Source organism: Alnus glutinosa, chromosome 2 (assembly GCF_958979055.1).
Source record: "Alnus glutinosa chromosome 2, dhAlnGlut1.1, whole genome shotgun sequence".
Classification (NCBI taxonomy): Eukaryota; Viridiplantae; Streptophyta; class Magnoliopsida; order Fagales; family Betulaceae; genus Alnus; species Alnus glutinosa.
In genome coordinates this window covers 3,220,594-3,244,910 of record NC_084887.1, presented here as the reverse complement: position 1 = coordinate 3,244,910, position 24,317 = coordinate 3,220,594, and the positions used below count along the sequence as shown (strand labels likewise).

The window sequence follows — 24,317 nt, the reverse complement described above, 5'->3', positions numbered from 1 at the left end:
AAAGCACATTTGGCCGGGTTGAGCTTCATCTTATGACTCCTTAGTGTTTCGAAAGTTTCCCCCAGGTCGGCTATATGGCCGGCGGCTCGTGTGCTCTTGACAAGCATGTCGTCAACATAGACTTCCACGTTTCGTCCGATTTGATTTCGGAACATTTTGTTGACGAGCCTTTGGTATGTAGCCCCGGCGTTCTTTAGACCGAACGGCATCATTTTGTAACAGTAGAGACCTCGATCGGTAATGAACGACGTTTTTTCTTGGTCGGCTTCATCCATGTGAATTTTGTTGTACCCTGAGAAGGCGTCCATGAATGTTAAAAGTTCATGACCGGATGTAGAGTCTACAAGCAGATCGATCCGAGGTAATGGGAAACTATCTTTGGGACATGCTTTGTTGAGATCGGTGAAGTCAACACACATTCTCCACTTCCCGGTGGCTTTCTTGACTAAAACCACGTTGGCCAACCACTATGGGTAGTTTACTTCTCGGATAAACCCGGCCCGCAGGAGTTTGTGTACTTCCTCGGCAATGGCCTGGTTCCGTTCCGGTGCGAAAGTCCTTCTTCTTTGTTTAACCGGTTTTGCTTGGATCAACCATTAGCTTATGGGCTATTACGGATGGGGGTATTCCGGGCATGTCCTGGTGGCTCCATGCAAACACGTCTTTGTTTTTCCTGAGGAATGCTACCAGAGCTTCCTTCATTTCGGAGGGGAGCTGTGCGCTACACGAACCTTCTTCTTCGAGTCACCGAGCTCGAAATCTTCCAATTCTTCGACCGGCTCCCCCATCGGTGATTGCTATTTTTCTTCGTCCTTCCTCTTCTCCCCGAGTCTTGCGGCTTCCGGGAGCTTCTTCAAACTTGTATTATAACACTCTCGGGCCATCCTCTGGTCTCCTTTTTCAACACCGACTCCCTCTTCGGTGGGGAATTTCATGCTCAGGTGAGGGGTCGAGGTCACAACCCTAAATTCATTGAGGGCTGTTCTCCCAAGGATGGCGTTGTAAGCCGATGGTCGGTCGATTATCAAGAACCGAACCATTAACGTCCTTTGCCTCGGGTACATTCCTGCTGTGACTGGAAGCTCGATGGACCCGTGTGGGAGTACTTGCTCTCCTGTGAATCCCACAAGCGAATGTCTCGCCGGGATCACCTTACTTCGATCAATCTTCATTTGCTCGAAGGCTGACCTGTAGAGGATGTCAGCCGAGCTGCTTGTGTCAACCAAGATGCTTTGTATTTTGTGGTTGGCTATGGCCAGACTCAGTACCAGAGCGTCGGTATGCGGGAGTGATACCCCTGCGTAATCATCATCCGAGAACCCGATCACTTGTGCGTCTCGTTTTTGGGACTTTGGAGGTTTCTGCACCGAGTATACCTCGAAATCCCGTAATTGCCTTGCGTATGCCTTTCGCGCCGAGCTAGATTCTCCGCCTCCTCCGAAACCCCCCGAAATCGTCTGTATTTCCAGAAGGTTCTCCTGCCGTTCTGGTCTGGCTCGGCTCCTACTTCTTTCTCGTGCAGCCCGAGGATCTGGCCTGCGTTCTGGTTCCCTTCCTCTTTCTTGATTTCTTCCCCGATCATCTCGGGGATTGTTTTGATCCTGATGGAACCGATTCTGATGGTGGCGGTTGCCGTGCTCCGGATTTTGCTGAATTCTCTGATCTGCGAGGAAACTGACAAGTTTTCCGTTTTCTATGAAACGTTCAATCAGAAGTCTCAAGGATATGCAGGCTTCTATACGATGCCCGGTGGTGTCATGAAACGCACAATACTGGTCGGCGTATCGTGAATGCGGATTTGCGAGCACCGGTCTGGGCTTCCGGTACGTCGAGTCTCGCTTTATTTCCAGGAGAACATCCATAATGGGTGCATTGAGGGGTGTCCAGTTGTTACCCCTTAGGGACTCCTGATCCCGCTTCGGCCTGGCCTCTTCTTCTGGAACCCGCTTCCGTTCTTCCTTCCGAGGATTCTTCTTTTTTGGGTTCCCGGAAGTGGATGGGCGTGTAGTCTCGGGTCCCAACAGAGCTCGGAGTGTCTCCTCCTGGTTAATGTACTTCTCGACTTTACTCATAAAGCCATCTAAATTCTGAGGGGGCTTCCTGGCTATATCAGCCATTAGTGCTCCATCTTTTCGGATTCCCTGAAAGAGAGCTCCGTAGATGAAATCATCTGTTGCTGCTTCGGCTTCAAGTCTAGCCTGGTTGAACCTCATAAAGAAATCTCTGAGGGATTCCTCGGGTCCTTGGTGGACATTAAGGATCCCGACGGCTTTCTTCTGACCCTGCCGGCCATGAACTGCGTCAGGAACATCCTGCCGAGGTCCTCGAAATGACGAATGGAATTTGGCGGGAGGCTCCTGAACCAGTCACGGGCATTGCCCGAGAGGGTCAAAGGGAAGGCTCGGCAGGCCACCATCTCGGGTGTTCGATGGAGATCCATGTGGGCTCTGAAATTATCTAGGTGCTCCACGGGATCTTCAAGTCCCGTATAAAATGGGATCTCTGGGACTTTGAACTTCTCAGGAAGGCAAATATTTGCCACCTCCTCGGTGAATGGGGAGGTGGTCTTCTGCAAAAGGTTTTCCACCAGGGAAGCTTTTCCCTTATCGTTCTGTTGAATAGCTGCGGTCAGAACATTGCAACTTTGCTCCAACCGGGCAATCATGCCTTGTACCGCCCTTACTGCCTCGGGTTGAGCAGGGGGAGGATTTCCTGGGACTTCTTCTTCTTTGTTCGGCTCCTCAGAGCCTTCGACCCGGCTGCCTTCCTCTCGGTTTCCTGGGTCAGTGACAGTTCGGTGAAGTTCTGGAACCCGGGCCTGGAGGACAGCATTCATAGTGGCCAAATCCTCAATGCTCTTGGCCATCTGCTCCATTCTTTCATTCAGGAGAGTGAATTGGGGATCGTTGGAGTTTCCTTCGTCTCGGGCATTTCGGTCATCCCGAGGCACTCGGTTGGTTTCTGATCGAGTATTCACCATAACGGATTTTTTTTTTTTTAGGAAAACGATATAAGTCGTTCCCACAGACGGCGCCAAACTGTTGAGACAGTTTCCGGTAGGTGACGTGTCGGTCAGATGTTGGTCTAAGTTGCTCCCGGTTGTATCTGGTTCACCTGAAAAGTAAAGCTGCGTCGGGGGGATCCGACAACTCCGCTCCGATGCTTAAGTAAGTGTATGGTTCTGAGAATAAATGCGCAGAATAATGCCAAAGAGACTGATTAGCATGTACCTTAGCATCTGAAGTAGTTCTTGTATTTATAGAGGTTGTGGAGCAGTTCCATTAGCTTCACAATTCGTGCACGAGGCGGTTGGAGGAGACGTGGCTCCATGTAAACGAATGTTCCGGGTTCCGTAGATCTCGGTGGCATCATGGGGTTCCCCGACATGCATCGTGTCCCTTAGGTTCCGGGTACCGCCGAGACGCATGTATTCCATGACGTGCATCGTGTACCTTAGATTCCGGGTACTGCCGAGACGCATGACTTCCATGACGTGCATCGTGTCCCTTAGATTCCGGGTACTGCCGAGACGCTTGCAGATGCGGATGCCAACTAGCATTTGGATCGCCAACTCAGGCCAGTTGCAACAGACTTGGGCCCAAGTGGCCTCAATGGGCCCGGTTAGATTATGCTCTTTTTGATATTTGGGCCTGGTCGGGTGGATCAGAGAGGGCCCACTTCCCGGATTGGGCCCAACTGTCGAGAAGATCAATATTTGTCCCAACAAGGGGCAACCGTGGTACATAAGAAATATACAAGAAATACACATAAGAAGTATATCAGTTATTCAGTTTTGTGAGTCTTAAGGCTGTTGACTACACACTTGGGTATGATTGGAATTGATTAAATCTAGGGGAAAGTACACACCTTCCAACTACCAGGTAATTTGCTTTTTTTTTTTTTTTTTTTTTTTAATGATTTTCTGATTTTGTTTGTATTGTTTTTATTTTATTTTTTCTAAATTTTATAAGGGAATTTTTTTTTATCATTTTTGTTACAAAGGGGGTGCAATGCAATTTTTCTGGTAGTTTTTTTTTTATTTTTTATTTTTTTATTTTTATTTTTATAAAACAAAATTTGCTAAGGGGGGATTGTTTCAATTGAAAGTTTGGGAGGGACATTGCAAATTGTCTGGTACTTTTCCCTTAAATCAATTAAAGAAATTGAGAAAATTTAATTTATTATTATTTTTAATTGGTGTAGCTATATGCTATGGAATTCTCTATTCAAATTTTCGCTATGCAACCCACGTGGCAACATACACTTTGTTTCAGTCATGGTGCAACCGTGTTGATGTGACATATTGAGGGTCTTTCCCATCAATCATACAAAATCACTTTGTTAAATTTGTAGTTATTGTCCTTGACTTGTCAACAATAATTGTGGCATCGTGGAATCTTAGAATTGTTATGAAATCTATGTCTTGAAATCAGTTGTTTGATGTCATGAACTCTTGTTCATGAATATTATCATGGAAACAAGGTGTGATTTATTAATTTAGTCGATATGTTTCCTCTATACTTTGTTGGGCCATTACAGATAAGAATTCCTTGCGTGATTGCTATGAGCTGTGTCTTTAATCAGTACAGTTTTGCTACATATTGCAACTAATTCGTTTGGTGTCACATATTGTTCCTGCTACCAAAGCACTTAGTGAATTATAAGGCCCTGAGGTGCATTTAGGTCAAAATAGAAGTGTTGAGAGTGGCCAACATGGTCTGGAGACGTAAGGAATTAAAATTTGAAGCTTAATCCTTAGGCATGCGGTGCTCTATTTTGGAAGTGTGACTCAATAATGGCTTGATATAAATTGGTTCTACATGTATTGAGGAATTGGATGGGACTGGACTGATTGAAGGGAGAGTTTGTAGCAAGCATATAGGTTGCGTCCTTTTGATGCCCTTTTGTATTTAATTTGGTTAGTTAAAGCAGCTTTATGCACACACACATTAGAGTTTATATTTTGTGCTTTTGGTTTATTTGTGATAGCTATTCTGCAATCTGTTCTGGTCTCCCTATCCAGATATGGAGCATATATAGCTCTATGCCCCTATGGTTTCCGCTTAATTATATCTTGTACAGTCTTCGGGAATTGAAAATCTAAATCCTACTCACCTCTAAGAGATAATGAAGGGTGAAAAAAAGTTCATGAGGAAGATGAAAAGTTTTTGGTCATCTAAGACCACTTCATTTTTGGAGATGTAGAAAATATTGGTTACAATGACAGAGTTTAAGAAACGATGCTTATGCAGGGTAGCCTACCATATAGAGGATGTTTGATATGAAAGTATTAACATTTAAGGTGATTCTCTAAGACAAACTCTTGCAATACGGATTTAAATTTTTTCTGGTTTACTATTTTCTAGACCAAAGTCATCTTTAATATTTTCTAGCCTTTTTACATGAAATTATAGAATGTTGTGTTAGAAAGTTTTCCAAAATTGAATACATAATATACATATAGTTTTTATTTTGGGAATTGTTCTTTTATGAAAGGTATTAAAAAGGCTTGAAAGAAGAGCACAGAAAAGTAAAAGAAAATAAAGGCATTTATTAATGCAAACTCACATCAAGCTATTGTTTTAAAGCAATACTTGATGTATGCGTTAGTATGGTACTTCACACCATACACACACATGCACGCCCCTGCGTCCATGTTTGTGGGCTGTAGGGCTAGTGGCACTTTTGTGGCGCTCGATGGTGCACTTGGCACTTGGCTCAAAGCACCAGAGCAACAAGTGTATGATCATGAGTATTAAATTTTGGACGGTTGTGATCATGCAATCTAGTGGTTTGATTTAGATCGTAGATTGGATTTACTTAACCGTTAATACAATTGTAAGATTACATCAAGTGAGATCTAACGGTTGAAATTAAGTGAACAAGGTCTTATGGACATTCCTCTAGTAGGTGGTACTCGTGGTCCAAAATTGAGAGGTTCATTCTTTTTCCTGATTGGGAAGCACAGTTTCTTGATCTCTCTTAGAGGAGGCTCTCTAGAGTTTAATCATATCACTTCCCTCTATTACTTGATTGTGGTGGTGTTGTTAGGAGTAGAGGATATTTCAAATTTGAAAATATGCGGTTAAAATCTGAGGTTTTGTAGAATAGGTGAATCAATGGTGGTCTTCTAATAGCTTTCAAGGCTCCTCTAGTTTTGTCTTGGCTCGCAAACTAAAAGCCTTGAAACTCAACTTGAAAAAAATGGAATTAGGAGGTATATGGCAATGTCGAGAAGCAGAAAAAGGTTTTTTTGGATGAACTTTGTGATCATGATGTTAATGCAGAAGTAGATCCTTATCTAATGAGGAAAAGGCTAAAAAGACTGAGATTAACTTCGAGAGGATTATTCTATTGGAAGAAATTAGTTGGAGATAGGAATCTAGGGCCCTTTGGCTGAGAGAAAAAGAGAGATTAGGAAATAATAACGGTTTTTCCTTAGTGGTTGATGACTCTGTTTCTTCAGATTCTACAGAAATAAGTAGCATATCCTACAATTCTACATTTGTCTGTATTTAGATCAATTTAGTTGGCGGCCTAAACTGGATGGTCTTTTTTTTAATTCTTTTGATGCTGAGGAGACTATGCGGTTGGAAAGAGCTTTTGAAGAAAGTGAGGTCTTTGAGAAGGTGAAAGCTCTGAAGGGAGATAAGGCCTCGAGCCCTGATGGTTTTTCTTTGGCCTTCTTTCAGCAATGTTGGGAGGTTCTTAAATATGCCATGAATGTTTTTCATAAGTTTCAAGCTCGAGGAAAGTTTGAAAAGAGCCTCAATGCCTACTTTTATTGCCCTTATCCCCAAGAAGGCTAGGGTGGTGGATATTAAGGATTTTCTCCCTATTAGTCTTATGGGCGGTGTCTACAAAATTATCACTAAATTTCTAGTTAATATGCTTAAATCGGTGTTGGTAAAGATTATTTCCATGTCTCAGAATGCTTTTATTAGGGGGAGACATATTTTAGACTCAGTCCGCATTACCACTGAATGCCTTGATAGTCGAATTAAATCAAGGGTTCCATGTGTGCTATGTAAATTGGATCTAGAGAAGGCTTACGATCATGTTGATTGGGACTTCCTATTGTATCTGCTGAGAAGATGTGGGTTCGGGGAAAAATGACGTGATTGGATTTCTCATTGTATCTCTACAGTGCATTTCTCTATCTTGATTAACAAAACTCTCTCAGGGTTCTTTAATAGCTCTCATGGCCTAAGATAGGGAGATCCCTTATCCCCTCTGCTGTTTTGTCGTTATCATGGAGGCCTTGAGTAGAATGTTGTTGGCTCACGTTTTTCGATGGTGTATAGGAATAACAATGAACTCCTCGTGTCTCACCTGTTATTTGTGGATGACATCTTTATTTTTTGTTAGGCAAATCCTGATCATCTCTGTCATTTGCGTTGCCTTTTCTTATGCTTTGAAGCTGTCTCGTTGTTGAAAATTAATCTGGCTAAATTAGAAGTAGTTCATGTTGGTGTCGTGGAAGATGTTGGAAGCTTGGCTAGTATTCTTGATTGTAGGGTCCTCTTTGCCTATGAAGTACTTGGGTTTGTTGTTGGGGGCTTCGTTTATGGTAAACTCTATCTGGAATGGTATTATTAAAAAGATGAAACGTCGTTTGGCAGTTTGGAAGTGACTTTGTTTGTCACAGGATGGTAGGATCACTTTGATTAAAAGCACACTTTCCAATTTGCGTACTTACTTTTTGTCCCTTTTCCCCACCCCTGTTGGAGTTGCTAACCGTATTGAGAAACTTCAATGGGACTTCTTGTGAGGCGGAGTTGGTGATGTGTTTAAATTTCATTTAGTCAGTTGGCAAAGATGAGTACTCCGTTTTCTTCAGGCGGTTTGGGGATTAGAAATCTGCTTTTTGTTTAGCCGAGCTCTCTTAAGGAAATGCTTATGGTGTTACGCCACAGATGGAGGATTTGTTGTTCGACACTGAACCAACAGCCGTTGAAACAGGGTAAGTCATAGGATAGCAAGTAGCTCCTTGCCATCAGAAGATCCCCGTTTCCTTCATGAGTTGAACAGTAGACCTTCCCTATATTAAAAAGGAAGATTATGCCACTTGTCTACAGCAGCTGGTGGCAGTAGTTTTCAGATTGGCATTGAACTGATGTGCGGGTCCAACTTCACACTAGGTCCTCTCCATCTGTTTCTCTTCTCATGTCTCTCAATACCAGATCTGGCGGTGATCTGGCTGTGGGATGCAAGATCTTGCACCTCCATCGGCACCCAGCTGCTACCAACCACTGATCCGACACTGAACCAACAGTTGTCAGTGTCAGCTCAATTTGGCACGCTAAATGCATCAGTCAGGGTTAATATCAAAACATCCCTTCCAAGCACTGCTGGGTTGGTAATTGGAAGGGTGAAGATTGGGATGGTACTCATCTCTATTGGAAACAGGGTAATGATACGTCATGAGCAAGTAGCTCCTTGCCATCAAAAGAACCCCATTCTCTTCATGAGTTGAGCAGTAGACCTTCCCTATATTAAAAAGGAAGATTATGCCACTTGGCTACAGCAGCTGGTGGCAGTAGTTTTGGGTGATAAGATAAAGACTTGTATTAATATTTTTGTTACTATTATGCTGGTAAATTGATGCATATTGGATTAATTTTGTGCTAAGTTGCTTTGACGTGGAGTACTAAACCTTCCTATTTGCTTGCTTCTCTATTTGGTTTGATTTTTTTTTTTTTGAGTACTATTGTTAGTTGTCGAATCTGATATCCACGTAATCAATTACATGCAGGATTCTTGCTCTTCCTCGCACTGATGATAGATAGATTACATTATTATATAAGAGAACTTCGTTTACTAAGGACGACAATGGAGGCTGCAAAAAAACAAAAGCGAAGTTTTGATGATGGCAAAAATGGCAGTGGAGAGGAGCTTAAGGCCTTGGGGGAAGAGATTGCCACACTGAAGGCAAAGATGAAGAAGATGGAATCTGAATGTGAGACAAAAGCAAAGGAGGCAAAGGCCGCTGAAGGTGAAGCAGAGGCTGTAAGAAAGCAATCAGAAGGATTCCTACTGGAATATGACCGTTTGCTGGAGGACAATCAAAACCTTCGCAACCAGTTAGAGTCAATTGACCAAAGCTCGTCACAGCCTGATAACACAAAGAACATGTGAGTGAACAGATACTAATAATGAACAATTTTCTCAGCCTATATCTTTATGTATGACTTCTTTAAACTTGATATTTAGGAGAGGAAAGAAAATGTTTGGGTGCAGTTCCAATTATGTCTATTATGTTTATGTACAAAGTAAAATGATGCCATGAGTAAACTCTCTCTCTCTCTCTCTCTCTCTCCCATATAGAGTAAATGTTGCATTTTCCCTTTATGTATATCTCGTTAGATAAAAAAATAAAATCAGAAAGTTGCAAAAATTCATATACAAAAAGTCACAAAATTTAGATATGAAGCATCTAAAAAAAAAAGAAAAAAGAAGGGAATCCAATTTTTAGAAGCCTATAATTTTGGAAAAAAAAAAGGTCCTAGCATTTCATGGAGAAACTATTCAAAATAAAATAGATTGAAACAAAACATTTTTTAGGGGCTATGATTCCCGTTCAATTTATTGTCTGATTTAAATGGAGAGGATATGGCGATAAATCTTTTAAATTAGGACTAAGTCAGGTCAATTTAAAATTTAATATTAATAGGAGAATTATAAATAAGGTGATGGTTTGAAAGGGAAAAGTATAATTTAATCAAAATTATTGTAATAGTATACCCACGGGAAGGGGCGGGGTATATTATTTCCTAAAATTTTTAAAAATCCCTTAAAAATATATAGATATGAAACTGTACAAAATAAAATTTATTAATGGTTGAATGAGACTAATAAAATATAAAAGAATAATCTACAATAATTAAGACAGAATTCTACCATAACTAAAATATAAAATATTAGGATAATATTCTTAAGGCACATCTACCCACCAAATTTGCAATGACTCGAGTAACCTTCTTGCACTATTTGCATAGAAAAAAAAAAACACTACTTGCAATATGTTGTACTAAGAGTGCTTTCAATAGTTTATTCATTTTTATATGTAAAATAATTAATCGAAATCTACTTTATTTATTTTAATTAATGGGTTTTAAAATGTACTATACATTTGATTATCTATTATTTCACTATATTATTTAAAAATTCTTTTTTTTTATCTTTTATTTTAATTCTTAGATATTTTTTAACAATAAGTCTTTTTTTAACGTGGTAATATTTTTTTTGATAATCATTTGCTATAAAGGCCAACATTGCAAGTATTTTGAATGATTCAGGGGAATTGGTTTGGGTCTTTTGAAGTTTTCAACACACGCAGGTTTTAGATTTTTCAATTATTATTATTATTTTTTTTTTAAAAAAAGTAAGTGCTGATGTGGCACCACGCCACGTCAGCACTGATGGACGATTGATGGAATTTTGATCGCCGTGTAGAATTACTCTACTATTGCTAACACAATCACCTTTCATTAGGGATATAAATGAGCCAAGCTTGGGCGAGTAGTACATGTCCAAGCTTGGCTCATTTAAATTTATCACAAGTTCAAGCTCGAGCCGAGCTTTTCTATCACGAGCTTGAACTTTTTTATCACGAGCTCAAGCCAAGCTTGAGCCGAGCCAAGCTCATTTATCACGAGTTCAAGCCGAGCTCGAGCTCATGGCGAGTTTTAAAAATTAAGCTCAATTCGGCTCGAAAAAAGAAATACCGATCTTTTGTGGTAAGGTGATCCATTATCACTAGTTCCTAATCGTTATAGTTTACATTACTATGAATTGTATATTTATGAGTTAGAATTTAAGAATTATGTGACATTATATAACTATAATTTATAGTTAATAGCGCGCGCACACACACATATATACTTGATTATATCATTATCTTAATTATGTGACATTATATAACCATCTTAATTATCTTTTATCATTAAATTATATATTATATAGATACTTGTAGATATAATTAATAATTATATATTGTATAATGTATAGAAATAATTAATTATTGTTAATTAATAAGTGATATACTAAATAAGTTATTTTTATCAATATATATGCATATTTATTAATAAATATATACGAGCCGCTCTAATAAGCGAGCCGAGCTTTATACGGGCATGTATCGTTTAATAATCGAGTATAGTTTCATGTTCACGAATAGCTCATTTAATAATTGAATTGCGCACGAGCCGAACCCGAACGAGCTCATAAGTAACTTTGCTTCGTTTACATCCATAACCTTCATATACAAAAGTTAAAAGACTTGAAAGCAAGCTTGTATCTTTTTGCTTTTGTTTTACACCAAAGTTAAAAGATCCTAGCTCTCAAAAAAAAAAAAAAAAGCTTAGAACAAAGCGGACGCGAACGTCTTTTCAAGAGTTCACATTAAAAATTCAATTTTTTATTTATTTATATTTTTTTAAAAAAAACTTTTGTAGGGGGCCATGGCCCCCTTTGATCTCAATTTAGATCCGCCACATGATAGAAGTTGTAATATGCAACTCATGACTCATTGAAAATCGTGGCTAGGGAAGTACTAGCCCACTCCCAACCCACTTCTGAGAAAAAAAGAAAAAAAAGAAAAGAAAATTAATTTCTTTTTAGCAAAAGTGGTGGCCATTTTAATCTGACTAAGTTAATTGTTGGACAGCATGAATACTCATGTCTTTGATAAATTTTTACACCGACGTAACTTTAGACTTAAAACTTACGGTCAAACATGTTTTTATACTAAGTTTGCCGATACTAAAAACCTAACTTATAGCATTGTCATCTAACCCAGTGTTCCGCGGATTAATGTACTAAGTAAATGGAAGTCGACTATCATTTCATTGATGAGAAGGTTGTCAATAAGGACAATAAGAATAGGTATATTTCTATTTGATCAAGTTGCTGATTTATTCACCAAAAACCACTGCAGCAAGATTTTGCTTTTTATGGGACAAACCAGATGTCAGTTATCATGGCAAATGAGTATAACACCTCCTTATCCAACAAGATGCTTTAGAAAAGGCCTAGCAACTTGTCTCAAGCTAAGAATTTTCTCCAGCTTCTTTGACGAAGAGAAATTAATGCTACACTTTTCAAAAAATTTATCTTACAAAAATTTGCTCTCCAAATGATGTGTCACAATTTTATATAATTTATTATTTTAAAAAATGTGTCACCCAGCTATCTCATAAGATTGTGACACATCATTTGAGAAGCGAATTTGGAAATTTTTTTTGGTAAATACTATGGCATTTTTATTATATATATACAAAGAGAGAGATTTGGGTGGGTGAGTGTATAGGATCACGTGATGATTTTTCATTAAATTGATTAGAATAATTAGTGCTATAGCGAGTAGAGGTGTGCACGGGGCAGGGTGGATTTCCGTCATTTTTGCTCCCACCCTGCAACCATGCGGGTGTAGAAAATCTCACCCACAACTGCAAATTTGTTCACTATATCTGCAGGGTCGCCAGAGGGGGGGGGGGGGGGACTGTTTCTGTGGGTGCGGGTTTTGCAAATTCAAATCTGAGTAGATCTACTCTGATATGAGTAGTAGATGATATGAGTAGATTTGATGGGATGGGCTTGAAGAGAAATGAAGAAAAAAGTAGGTTTTATTACTGTGAAGAATGTGACTTCCCTGCTCACCTTGAATGCGTTCTCGGGAATTATCCATACATGCATGACAATTGGAAGTACCTACACAAATGAATATCACCCGCATCCTCTCACATTTGTCCAGAAGAAGACTAAGGCTGTAATGCCCCCAAACCGCTAGGGTTAGGTTCGTCCATTTTCTTGCACAAAGCCGCAAAGATTCATAAGGTTTGCCAGATAACCTAGCTAATATGCCGAATTAAATAAATTACCAGAAAAATAATTTTAAACTCAGAGCTTCAATAAATGCGGAAACGAGTATTTTGAAAAGAATAATTATGTTCTATAAAATAAATGAAAATTCAAAGTAGAACTAAATTTATTGTGTTGGTACACTTATTAAGGTAAATGAAATGCAACGTCCTAATGCTAGCCTAGATCACATTCTGGCCGCCTAGGTCTCTCTACTCATAACCTGAAAACAAAAACAAAATAAGGGTAAGAGAGAAATGCCCTGTAAGGTAATCCCCAACCATAAAACAGTTGAGTTAAATTTATTTTCTTCAAAATGATTATTAAAATATACTTGAAATCTAAATTTCCAGGATACAAAATATAAGTTCAGCATTTTGCTTAAAGCATAAAATTACTGGTTGATAACTAAAACTTCTCATATTTAGGGCCCATTTACACTATTACGTCATGTGTATTAGGGTTGCACGGTTAATGCGACCCAGGCAGGTAAACTGTAGCCACAGGCCTGCCCCGTCAGCTAATTAATAAAATTGCACTTAGCATGATCTAGGGATGAATTACTGTGACGACCCGTTTTTTTTTTTTTAAAAAAAAAAAAACATATAAATGGATCTTCACAGTGGCACGACTACATGTCGCTCAGCCAACATATGACACATGTCCCATAACATGCACCTGATAATCAGAGTTACATCTAACAGCGGAATATAATAATCAATGTGCAGCGGAACACATATCATAAGCGGAAATACATCTAATACATAACAATTAATTACAACAAGAGCCATTTACAAGTCTATCTATTTAAGGCTTATAAAACATATTACACTAATTACATCCCAAATATAGGCTCAACAAATACATGTGTCATGTAGAACACGAGCCATAAATAATATACCCAAAATGCGGACTACCCATGAGTCTGTGACTTATGACTGTCGCGATATGCTCCAATCATAGCATCCCATACACTAGATGGACGAGTCAATAACTATATCCGCAAAACCTGCAACTAAAGCATAAACGTCTGCACGGTTGCGGGGGTTGCCGCATCCGTACAGGTGGAATTATGAGCCCATCGTCTTAGCATAAAGAAATACACTAAGACCTCAGAGGTATACTATTCACTGAGTTTTTGCAAAGAACCAACTTTTCTTTTCTTTTTTTTAGTCATCGTACACTATAACAGCCACCAATTTTATAAACTTTTGTTTGAAAACCCTTGTAGCTGATATAGCACACACCGGCTAATAGAAAACATTTGAACATACTTGGCAGCTAAGATTATACGTAGAAGTTCTGTTGTAGAAACAACTACGTACGATTTCATCTACGATAATACTTTAAGGTTTATTTGCTTAGGTTTACATAATCCTTACGTTAGAAATCAATGGCATTAAAATCATGCAACTATCCGATAGAAATATACATAAGCTCTTTTTCATTAAAACTTTTATGTATACCAATACGTATAGCAAAACTACCCATAGTATAAAAACATCACTCATCAAAACCATGCTATAAATGATTATGCAATGCACATCATGGAAATTAATCCAAGCATCATGGGTTACCCCAAGCATCATGGAAATTAATCCAAGCATCATGGGTTACCCCAAGCATCATGGAAATTAATCCAAGCATTGTTTCCCGTGGGCTATGAACCTCACTTCGATGCACGTTTAGCGTTCATATGCATATGCATCATGCCTTAAATCAATATACATTTCATTTCATGAATCATGCCTTTAACACATGCTTTCTTTATAAAAACATAAACCATTCAATGTGTCATTTCTTAAACAATTTGCATAACTTAACTCACTCTAAAATCATATTCATGTTCCATTGCAATTACAGTTTTCAAAACTCCCAACCATAACATATAGTGACTCCATTCATTTAAACTCCACATATCATATTCATACTTCAAAACATCATCATAATTTCAATATACTCAAAAGTACTCAAATCATCTAAAACAGTTCATAATCAACATACAGTTGGTTCATGTTTGTAAAACAATATCTATATTTTGCAATTTGCAATTCATCATTTAAGAAAATAATACTTCTCAGTGAGTAGAATACTCACTTTGGCTGCGCGGATTTAAGTACTAGGTCTCCTAGATACCACATTGCAATGCGTCACTGTGAAAATACACATTGCACATTATTTAACATTTCTAATATTAGACCGACATTTAGCTCTTAAATTGCTCAAGAGCTAACAATTGGAAAACCTCTAATATTTTAAGGGTCCTAATTACACACCCATAAATCTAGACACTAATTAAACTCAAACAATACTAACCCGAAGTGTTTACTAAGGTTTAGATATTAAAATCAATATTTAACTATTTACTCATAATATTAATTATTAACCCGCAATTAATTTCACTAACACTTTTATACTAACATTTATTCTAAAATTACATTCACTACTCTTTTTTACAATAATTACTAACTTATTAACTTAAATCATTAACACATTTAAAATAACCTTAACCCATAAGAAAATCTTAGGGTTAACTTCACAAATACAATTTAAACTAAATACCCATAATTATTTATTTTTACTAACACTAGAACCTAACCCATAAATACCTATTTTTACAAAATCTATAGCTAATTTGAATCTCTGTGAATATCTATAGGGCGGTTGCGCTTCCATCCAAGCAACAGTACCGAGCTTAAGCTTCTGTGAATCTCTGTGAATATCTATAGGGCCAAAATAATAGTTTTCTCCACACACGTGTCTCATTTATAAAAATCTTTCTCCTTTTCATAACTATTCTTATTCTTTTCACTATGCTTGGTACTCTTGATACAAAGTGTGGGAGGGTTTTTTTTTTACACTTCTCTCTTCATTACTTTTAGAAAGTTGTGACTTCCCATCTTGGGAATAATATAAACAATTTTCTATAATTTGAAAGTCTTTTAGAACTAAGGTTTTTTTCAAAATCGCTGATTTCAAGAATATCATTTCCACCAATAACTTTCACATCAACACTATTTTAAAACAATCTTTTATGCAGCAATATAATTTTAAATACATGGCGAGAATAATTATTCACAAATATGCTAGAATAAATGGATAAAATAATAATACATAAAACAATTCTAGAAAGGGTAAAGGATCCCTTACCTCTCTACTTGCTGCTAATGAATATCTCGACAGCTAGCTAGTTACCTTTAATACCATATGCTAGTCACTAGACGACACACTAACATAACTAAGGTTCGTCTTGCTAGCCTACTAAAAATGGATTCCCTAGGTACCTTTAACGACATTAATTACTCTAATAATATTTAAATAATTAAATAAGCAATAACACATTTTCTTTTATTGATATTAGGAATATGACTCAATAAAGGAAATTGTCATAAGAAATATTTTCTACTAAAGTCATAGAATTTGATAAATTCAGGTATCACAAAACTATACATCTATTCAAAATAATTTATTAAAAAGGCTCCGTGATTTTTAAGCAACTTACAGAATTAAAATAACTAAAATTTAATACAATTATGCCCGGGAAAGATTTGTTATGGGGCTGTTAAGACAAGAGGAGGTGAGGGAAAATAAAAGAACAAAAGTAGTTTAGGACTGGTAAAAAAAAATAAAAGAATAGAGGAGACACCAAACAAATAAATGATATTTTTCGAGAATGGCATTCGGCTACTGCACGACCGATATAGAGAAAAGAAAATAAATAAACAATGAATACTTCAGACAAGGAGCTGTAGTCTAAAAGAATTAGAGTAAATGAAAATGTGGGAGGTTAGGCGTATAACCTATGTGTCAGACAACAAAAGAAAAGGAAATAGAGAGAAACACAACAAAAGGAAGAAAAAAATAATAATAATAACGTAAGGGACATGTGACGTTTGGAGAGGACAAGGGAGAGAGAAAGACACAAAGCAAAACAAAAAGAAGGACAACATGCAATTAAGCATCCCACTTCCACACGTCTGTAGCCCAAAAACAAGCAAAAGAAAAGATAAAAAAACAGATAGTCAAGTTCATGATTGTAACAAGTCCAAAGGTAAAAAGATGGAGAAGGAAAATGTAAAAGTTTATGGGCCTTACTCACCTTCAAAAGACACCTTAGGAAAGGGGATACTTAACACGTCCCCTCACGTGTGGCACTATTGTCCAATCACGTGTATTGCATCAGAGTGGCAGTGGGAGGGAAGACCCAATCCTCTCTCTAAGACGCCTTAAGAGAGGAGGAGACACCATGGCTTTATAAAGTGTCCAGGCGAAGAAAATCTTAGCGACGTGGGACACTTTAACATGCCTCCTCACATGTGGCAACTAATGGCCAAACACGTGGACAATAACGGGAGGGAAAGACCCACCATCGCAAGAAACCTGTGGCTCTGATACCATGTAAAAGTTTATGGGCCTTACTCACCCTCAAAAGACGCCTTAGGAAAGGGAGATACTTCACAGGAAAGAGTCACTCTTCCATACCTTGGACGCAATTGCGGGAGAGAGACGGCTTGGAAATATTTTGAGGGGAATAATGAGAGTGACGGCTAAAGAGAGTTACTTATAGAGGTAGGGTTTTGACTATTAAGGTTTTTAAATATAACATAAAATATTAACTGTAACCCTAGAGAGAGTTTTTTTCTTGAGAGTTTTGTTCCGGGGGGGGGGGGGGGGGGGGGGGGGGTTTCACGCCTCCCTCCCCCGGTTGTGTTTGGTTCCTCTGAAATAATGATAGTGGAGTGTTTTTTTTTTTTTTTTTTTTCCTCCGGCCATTAGGTTTTGGAGTTTTTGTTTCCCCCGGGTTAGATCCGGTAGTGGTTGTCGTTCTCCGATAGAAGACTAAATCGGGTTTTGGGTTGGAAGCGGCTCTCTGGTGTGTTCTTTCCGGCGGAGTTCTGACCTGTTTTTTCTTTGTTTGGGTTTCATTCTTTGGTGTCAGATCTGTTCTCTTCGGCGATTTCTTCCAGGACACGCGCCTCACCACAGTGGTCGCCGGCTTCTTCCGGTCCTGCAGCCCCTCCAGCCACGGCAGTGTCGATCCTTCACGCTCGGCGCGTGGCCTACACGCACCAGGGAAGTCTCTCCCTGGACCGACACGTGTGTGTTACAGCTTGTCTTCCATGGCGGGGTTGGGGGGTTTTCGGTGGTTCCGGGGTCTCCTGGCGGTTCTCTGCTGTTGTGGGGTCTCCGGTGGCGGTGCATGTGGTACACGCACCGTCGCCGGTGACCGCGCCTCCGAAGCCGGTCCCGATTTTGTGCTTCTTGTTTTAGGGTGTTCTATTTCGTTCTTTTAGTGTTTTCTCACAGTTTGCCTTTGTGATGTTTATTTGTTATTGAACTATTTGTTGGCTTATGTGCTAGATCTGCCCTCTTCTATTTGTGAGTTGCGCTGTAAATGTAAAAAGTGGCTCATTGTTGTCCCTGTAACGATTTGTATTGTTCAGGTTGCTGTTTCAAGTCAAATTTATCTGGCTTAGGGTACTGGGGTCTTGTACCTCTTGTTTTTGTCCTTGCCCTGGGACTTTATTTATTAATATATGTTGGCATATGCTATTTTGTTAAAAAATAAAATAAAATATTAACTGTAAAAGTGAAATTTAAATTAATATATAAAAAAATTTATTAAATTTAAAAGCAGGTATTTAAAAATTATAGAAGCGGGTATTTAATAAAACATAAAGTTTTATATATAATATGATGTTTTTAATATTTTGTCTAATCATCCATTCTCATTGGTAGTAAAAGACCATTTTACCCTCAAAAGGGAGTTGGAGTTATTACAAAGACTCCTCGAATGTCATGCCAGTGGAGATGATTTAGATGACGTGGTCCTAGAATGAACTCAATGCAAATTCAGTGTCCACCCTCCTAGACCTTACTTCTGTGATTGTTTGTGGAAACTAAGTGATTGAATTTGGACCTGGTCTCAGGTGGACCTTACTTCCCCGATTGTCTTTTGTCTTCTGATGAAGTTGGCAACTTCTTTATTCTTTTTTTCTTTGTTTGCAATCTTCTCCTTCTTGAACCTGAGTGACCAATCAGCTAGGTTGTTTGTATTGCTTTGTTGTTTTTTTTTTTGGGTGTTTGTTCCTTGGTGGTCCTTGCTAATGGTTTCCTTCTTTGTATGTTGTTTATTTTAAGCTTGACTTATCTCTCTTAATCATTCTTTAATTATATTTGTTCACATTTTAAAAGACCCAAAGTAGAAAAGAAAATCCACCAAGATATATCATTTTAGATACTCCTCTAAATTGGTAGCATTTTTGTTTTTCCTCTTCCAAATTGTCCTTCTTCAAGTTCAGTAATGGGGGGTACTATGGGGAAAGATCTGAAAAATTACAAAAAGGAAACCTATAAACTAAGAGATCCGACCGAGGCGTTAGAAGCCTTGCTGCTAGAAGAGGCCCCGGATACATCATAAACCACCGGGGGCAAGTTCGAATCTTCGGGATGACTGGTTCGCTACCCCTAGATAAAGCCTCGGGCCCAACTCTGATCCCGAAGCCACAGGAAGAAAGAAAGCTGCTTGAGGAGCCGAGCAGCCCTCGACTTATAATGCTTATACTCCCTATAGGCAAACTTTCTCCCCTTATCCCCGGATTCAATGTTCTTTATTCTCCCGCCTACAAATTTGATGCCTAATCCTTCGGTTGACCCGACTCAAAAATCGTAGGAGACATCTCCGGCTCTTTCGTAGACAGGTTTCGCAGAATCACAAAAGTTGGGGTAGACATCCTTAGCTCCTCTATAACTGGGGTCTGTAAGACTTCTGGAGTTACTCTCGGAACCTCAGAAGTAACAGGCACTACTCACTGTAATTACTTCGAAAAAGACGGCAAATGTCTGGAGCGGATTCCAAAAAATTCAAATTCAAAGAAAATGCGGGAAAAGAAAAATTCATCAAGAGATTGTGCTGCCAAAGCTAAGCGTTGAAGCAGAAGGGACTGACCACTCTCCGGGACTGATTGATATCAGTCAATGGCAAGCCATTACCGAGAGCATGTAATGCCGAGCATCTAAAGAAATGCTACAGGTGATAGCCCGAACCCAGACTATAGCTTCAAGAAAACTAACCAGCTACTTCCATTGGTCATAACGTACACAAACCCAATTGGTGTGTTCAAGTTATAGGGGTTAGCTCGGAAAACTGAACAACTTCTTTCTTCAATCCGAGAGGCATCAAGCCCAGCGGCCAGATGGTCTTTATCTTCATTAGCCTCAGTTAAGTCATTCAAAACCGATCTACTGTTACCTTTGATTCGCATGCCCGAGCCTCAAATGCATCACGCTGTTTCCGGCTCTTCGTGAGCTCTACAACCAAGTTATCTTTGGCTTCTGACTCTTCGGCAAGCTGAGATAGTGCCAAAAACCTATGCCGCTTGCTTGGCATTCTGACAATCATGGTCTCAACAAGTACCTAATAACCAACATAGCACCTTCAGTATTGATGGACAAAAGTAACTCCAGTCGCAAGTACAAAGAAGATTCTCGATGCCCGACTAGTTGGACAAGTTCGCCACAGGAATTGGGGGGTAACTGTTGGGGATAAAATCCCACTATGGGTCCCAGTCTCCCAATCTCCCACTCAACCACTCAACCTCTATCTCATTCCACTAAGGATCCCACTCAGCCATAACATGAAGGTGGAACAATGCGGTTAAGATTATCTCTCAACCGTCACATGAACGTGGAACACAACGACAATGACTTACCCACAAAATAACCTTATAAAAGGGGGACAAGGTATCAGGTAAAAGGGGGTGAAAATTTCTCTCAAGAACCCTAGGTCATTACTATATTTCAATTCTCAAAATACATGCTGACTTAATTATCAGAGTGGGATCCAGCCGGCACCCCTGGCAAGCTCATTTGCTTACATTTATTGTTTTGCAACAAATGAAGCAAGCACCAACAAGGACGTACATCAGCGTACTAGAAACTTTTTTAACAGACGGTGACCTTGAGGTCTTGGAGGAGAGATGGAGGTCCCATGGGTTTTTTTTTTTTTTTGTGGGTTGCTAGAATATTTGTGTTCAATCAGCTTGCATTATATATACATACAGAAGCAAAATAAGGTCCGAAAGATATAATGACAGGTCCATATCATATAAAAAGAATTCTCTAATATTTTTCTTTTGCATTATATTATATAATTAATGATTTCACTATCTACAATACGTGTTACAAACGGTGAAATTGTTACTTGGTGGTGATAGTATTGGTAGCCAACAAGAAGCAGTCGGTGTGAACGTGACCAACAAGAGTGGCTTCACTGCTTTGGATGTGTATGATGTCGTACAACAAATGGTGTGTGATCGAACCCACTGATTTCATGCTGAGGGATTTGCTTCCGCACGCATGAGCCTTAAGAGCGTCAGAACTTGAAGACGTCGACACTGCTCAAGTTCATCATAGGCAGATCTTAGTGACGGCACTACCTCCCCAGACTCTATGGCGCTTCTTATTAAATGAGATTTCACTTTTGAACTCTTGGAGGAGGGTTTGGAAAATTAATGTTAGCGAAGGAAGTAAATAAGCCACCGCCACAAACTCAAAATGCATATATTGCTTGTTGTTGCTGTACTTATCGCAACTATGACCTACCAAGCCATATTACTAAGTCCTCCCGATATATGGCGTTTATAACGGTGACTATTATATTAGTCAAGCTAATTTGTCGTTTACAAGAATTCATTCCATTCATGGTTCCAACTCTATTGGATTTTTTGCATCGCTTGCAATGATTATATTGGTTTATGGATGACTTTCCACTCAAAGCATCGGTGGAGATCGATCACTGTGCGTTGCTTGTATGCAAGTTATATTTGGGGGCTTTTCATGATTAATTGGACCAACTACTATAAATGCTTCACACAGGGCGTTAACAATAATAGGAATAATGGTCTTCTTGGACTTAGCTTGCTTCGGGTACTGGTTAGTCAAGAGATGGCCGGCCCAAAGTGTAACGCCTCCGAACCGCTAGGGTTAGGTTCGTTCATTTTCTTACACAAAGCCGCAAAGATTCATAAAATCTGCCAGATAACTTAACTAATATGCTGAATTAAATAAATTGCCAAAAAAATAATTTTTTAAATTTAGAGTTTCAATAAATGCAGAAACGAGTATTTCGAAAAAAATAATTATGTTCAATAAAATAAATAAAAATCTAAAGTAGAACTAAATTTATTATATGGTGCAATTATTAAAGTAAATGAAATGCAATGTCCTAATGCTAGTGTAGATCCCATTCTGGCCGCCTAGGTCTTTCTGTTCATAACCTGAAAATAAGAACAAAATAAGGGTGAGCGAGAAATGCTCAGTAATGTAACTCTCAACCATAAAACGGTTGAGTTAAATTCATTTTCTTCAAAACGATTATTAAAGCACACTTGAAATCTAAATTTCTAGGATATAAAACATAAGTTCGTCATTTGGCTTAAAGCATAAAATTAGTGGTTGATAAATAAAACTTCTCATATTTAAGGCTCATGCACACTATTACGCCCTGTGTACTAGGGTTGCGCGGTCAATGCGACCCAGACAGGTAAACTGTGACCACAAGCCTGCTCCATCAGCAAATTAATCAAAGTACACTTAGCATGACATAGGAATGAATTACCGCCTTCTCAAAGTCCTTCAGTGGTTGTGCTTCTATCCAAGCAACAGTACCGAGCTTAATCCTCTGTGAATCTCTGTGAATATCTCTGGGGCCAAAATAATAGTCTCCTCTACACACGTGCCTCATTTATAAAAAAATTTCTCCTCCATAAATTATTCTTGTTCCTTTCACTATGTTGGGTAACTCTTGAGGTAATGTGTGGAAGGGTTTTTATATTTCTCTTTTCATTACTATCAGAAAGTAGTGACTTTCCATCTCGAGAACCAATTAAGAAATTTATTATAATTAAAAAAAAAATTTATAACTAAAACTTTTTTCAAAACCGTTGATTTCAAGAATATCATTTCTAAAATAAAGGGACAAGCCTGAAGCCATCAAATACGGTCAGCACATGAAACGAGAAAGAAGGAAAAATAACCAAGGGCCATCTATGTCAGTACGGTAAAAGAAAGAAGAGAAAAAAATAAAAACGAGGAAAACCACACTCGGCTGTATCAAGAAAAGGGGAAAAGACAAGAAAAGGAAAAGCAAGGTAAAAGCAAATCATGGAGACATGTAGACAAGGAAGAAAATCTGGCATACCTCCTTGGCTCCTTGCACGCACAGTGAGAGGGAGAAACGGCTTCTAAAATTTTTCTGATATGAGAACATTGAGAAGTGGGGCCGACGGTTAAGGGTTATATTTATAAGACTAGGGTTTTAACAATTAAGACTTTTACATCTAACACTAATAATTGGGTATAAATATTAATATAAAAAATATTAAGTCTCAAAGGCATTCAATATTAATCTAAAATTATTAAATGTAAAGTCAGGTATTTAATAAAATATAAAAGCGGGTATTTAATAAAATATAAAAGCGGTTATTTGATAAAATATAAAATATAATCTTTTTTTTTTAATCCATTTTCATTACTAAGCCAAACCTACTATTACCTAGTTTCTTAATTAAGAATAAATTACCATTTTATCCTCGATAGAGGATCAGGGTTATTACACAAAAAAATTAGAAACAGAAGAAAAAAACTCCTGCACAACAGTGTTGCACGTTTGTAAAGACATGAGGTGGGACCCATGTAATGAGACTCTACAAAGGTACACAATAATTACACAACTATTATGCACTAACCCAACCTCAGAAACAGAAGAATCTAATGGCAGAGAACCATTTGTATGGTTTCACTTGCCAATACGTTCCTTGACTTTTAGTTGGGAGGATGTGAACTTGAAGAAAGTGGTCCTTTACTTTTTGTATAGTATGCTTGAATGGGATGTAGAAATTTCGGCCATGTTGTCGAAGACAAACAAACTTTTTAGTTTTTAGGACGCCAACAAATATTCACATGGCCTAGTTTTGGCTGTGTAGAAAACTTTTTCTTATTCCCAAAAAAGTTGGAGTGGGTTGATTTGATACACAAAAAAGTAAGAATTCGATTGATTTGATTTAAATGTGAAAAGAATTTTATTTTATTTTTTTTTGAAAAAATTGAAAAACGTATTTTTTTAATGTGAGTAAAAGAGTTTGATTTTTTTTTTTTTTCTAAGAGAAATTACAGGAAAAAATAGGGAAAAACTTGTTGCCATATTTTTTTTTTAAAAAAAAAATGCTAAAAGGTGTGTTAGCTTACAGGCCAATTAAATCACCATTTATTTTAAAAGGTTAAGTTCATGAGAAGGAAGAAAATTTAATCATTTAATTTAAAGATAAGTTTACATATTAATTTCAAACTACCACATTAACAATATTTCATAAGTTATCAAAACTTCCGAAAAATTGTCTTGTTCGTTTGACTTTAAAGTCAAGGTCTTGTTGGATTCTTCGATAACATGAAGATCT

General features: G+C 38.2%; 1 protein-coding gene across 2 annotated transcripts in view; it reads left to right on the top strand.

Annotated features, from left to right (window-relative positions):
- LOC133860758 (uncharacterized) overlaps positions 1 to 24,317 on the top strand; it is a 65,080-nt gene that overhangs the window by 7,619 nt on the left and 33,144 nt on the right. The window contains exon 2 of one of the 2 annotated variants that reach the window (XM_062296366.1): positions 8,756 to 9,186. The exons of the other annotated variant lie outside the window; for it this stretch is intronic. Coding sequence (XP_062152350.1) covers positions 8,756 to 9,138 — 383 coding nt within the window. The 3' untranslated portion in view covers positions 9,139 to 9,186. Of the gene's footprint in view, positions 1 to 8,755; positions 9,187 to 24,317 lie in introns of those variants that run through there. 2 annotated transcript variants of the gene reach the window in all.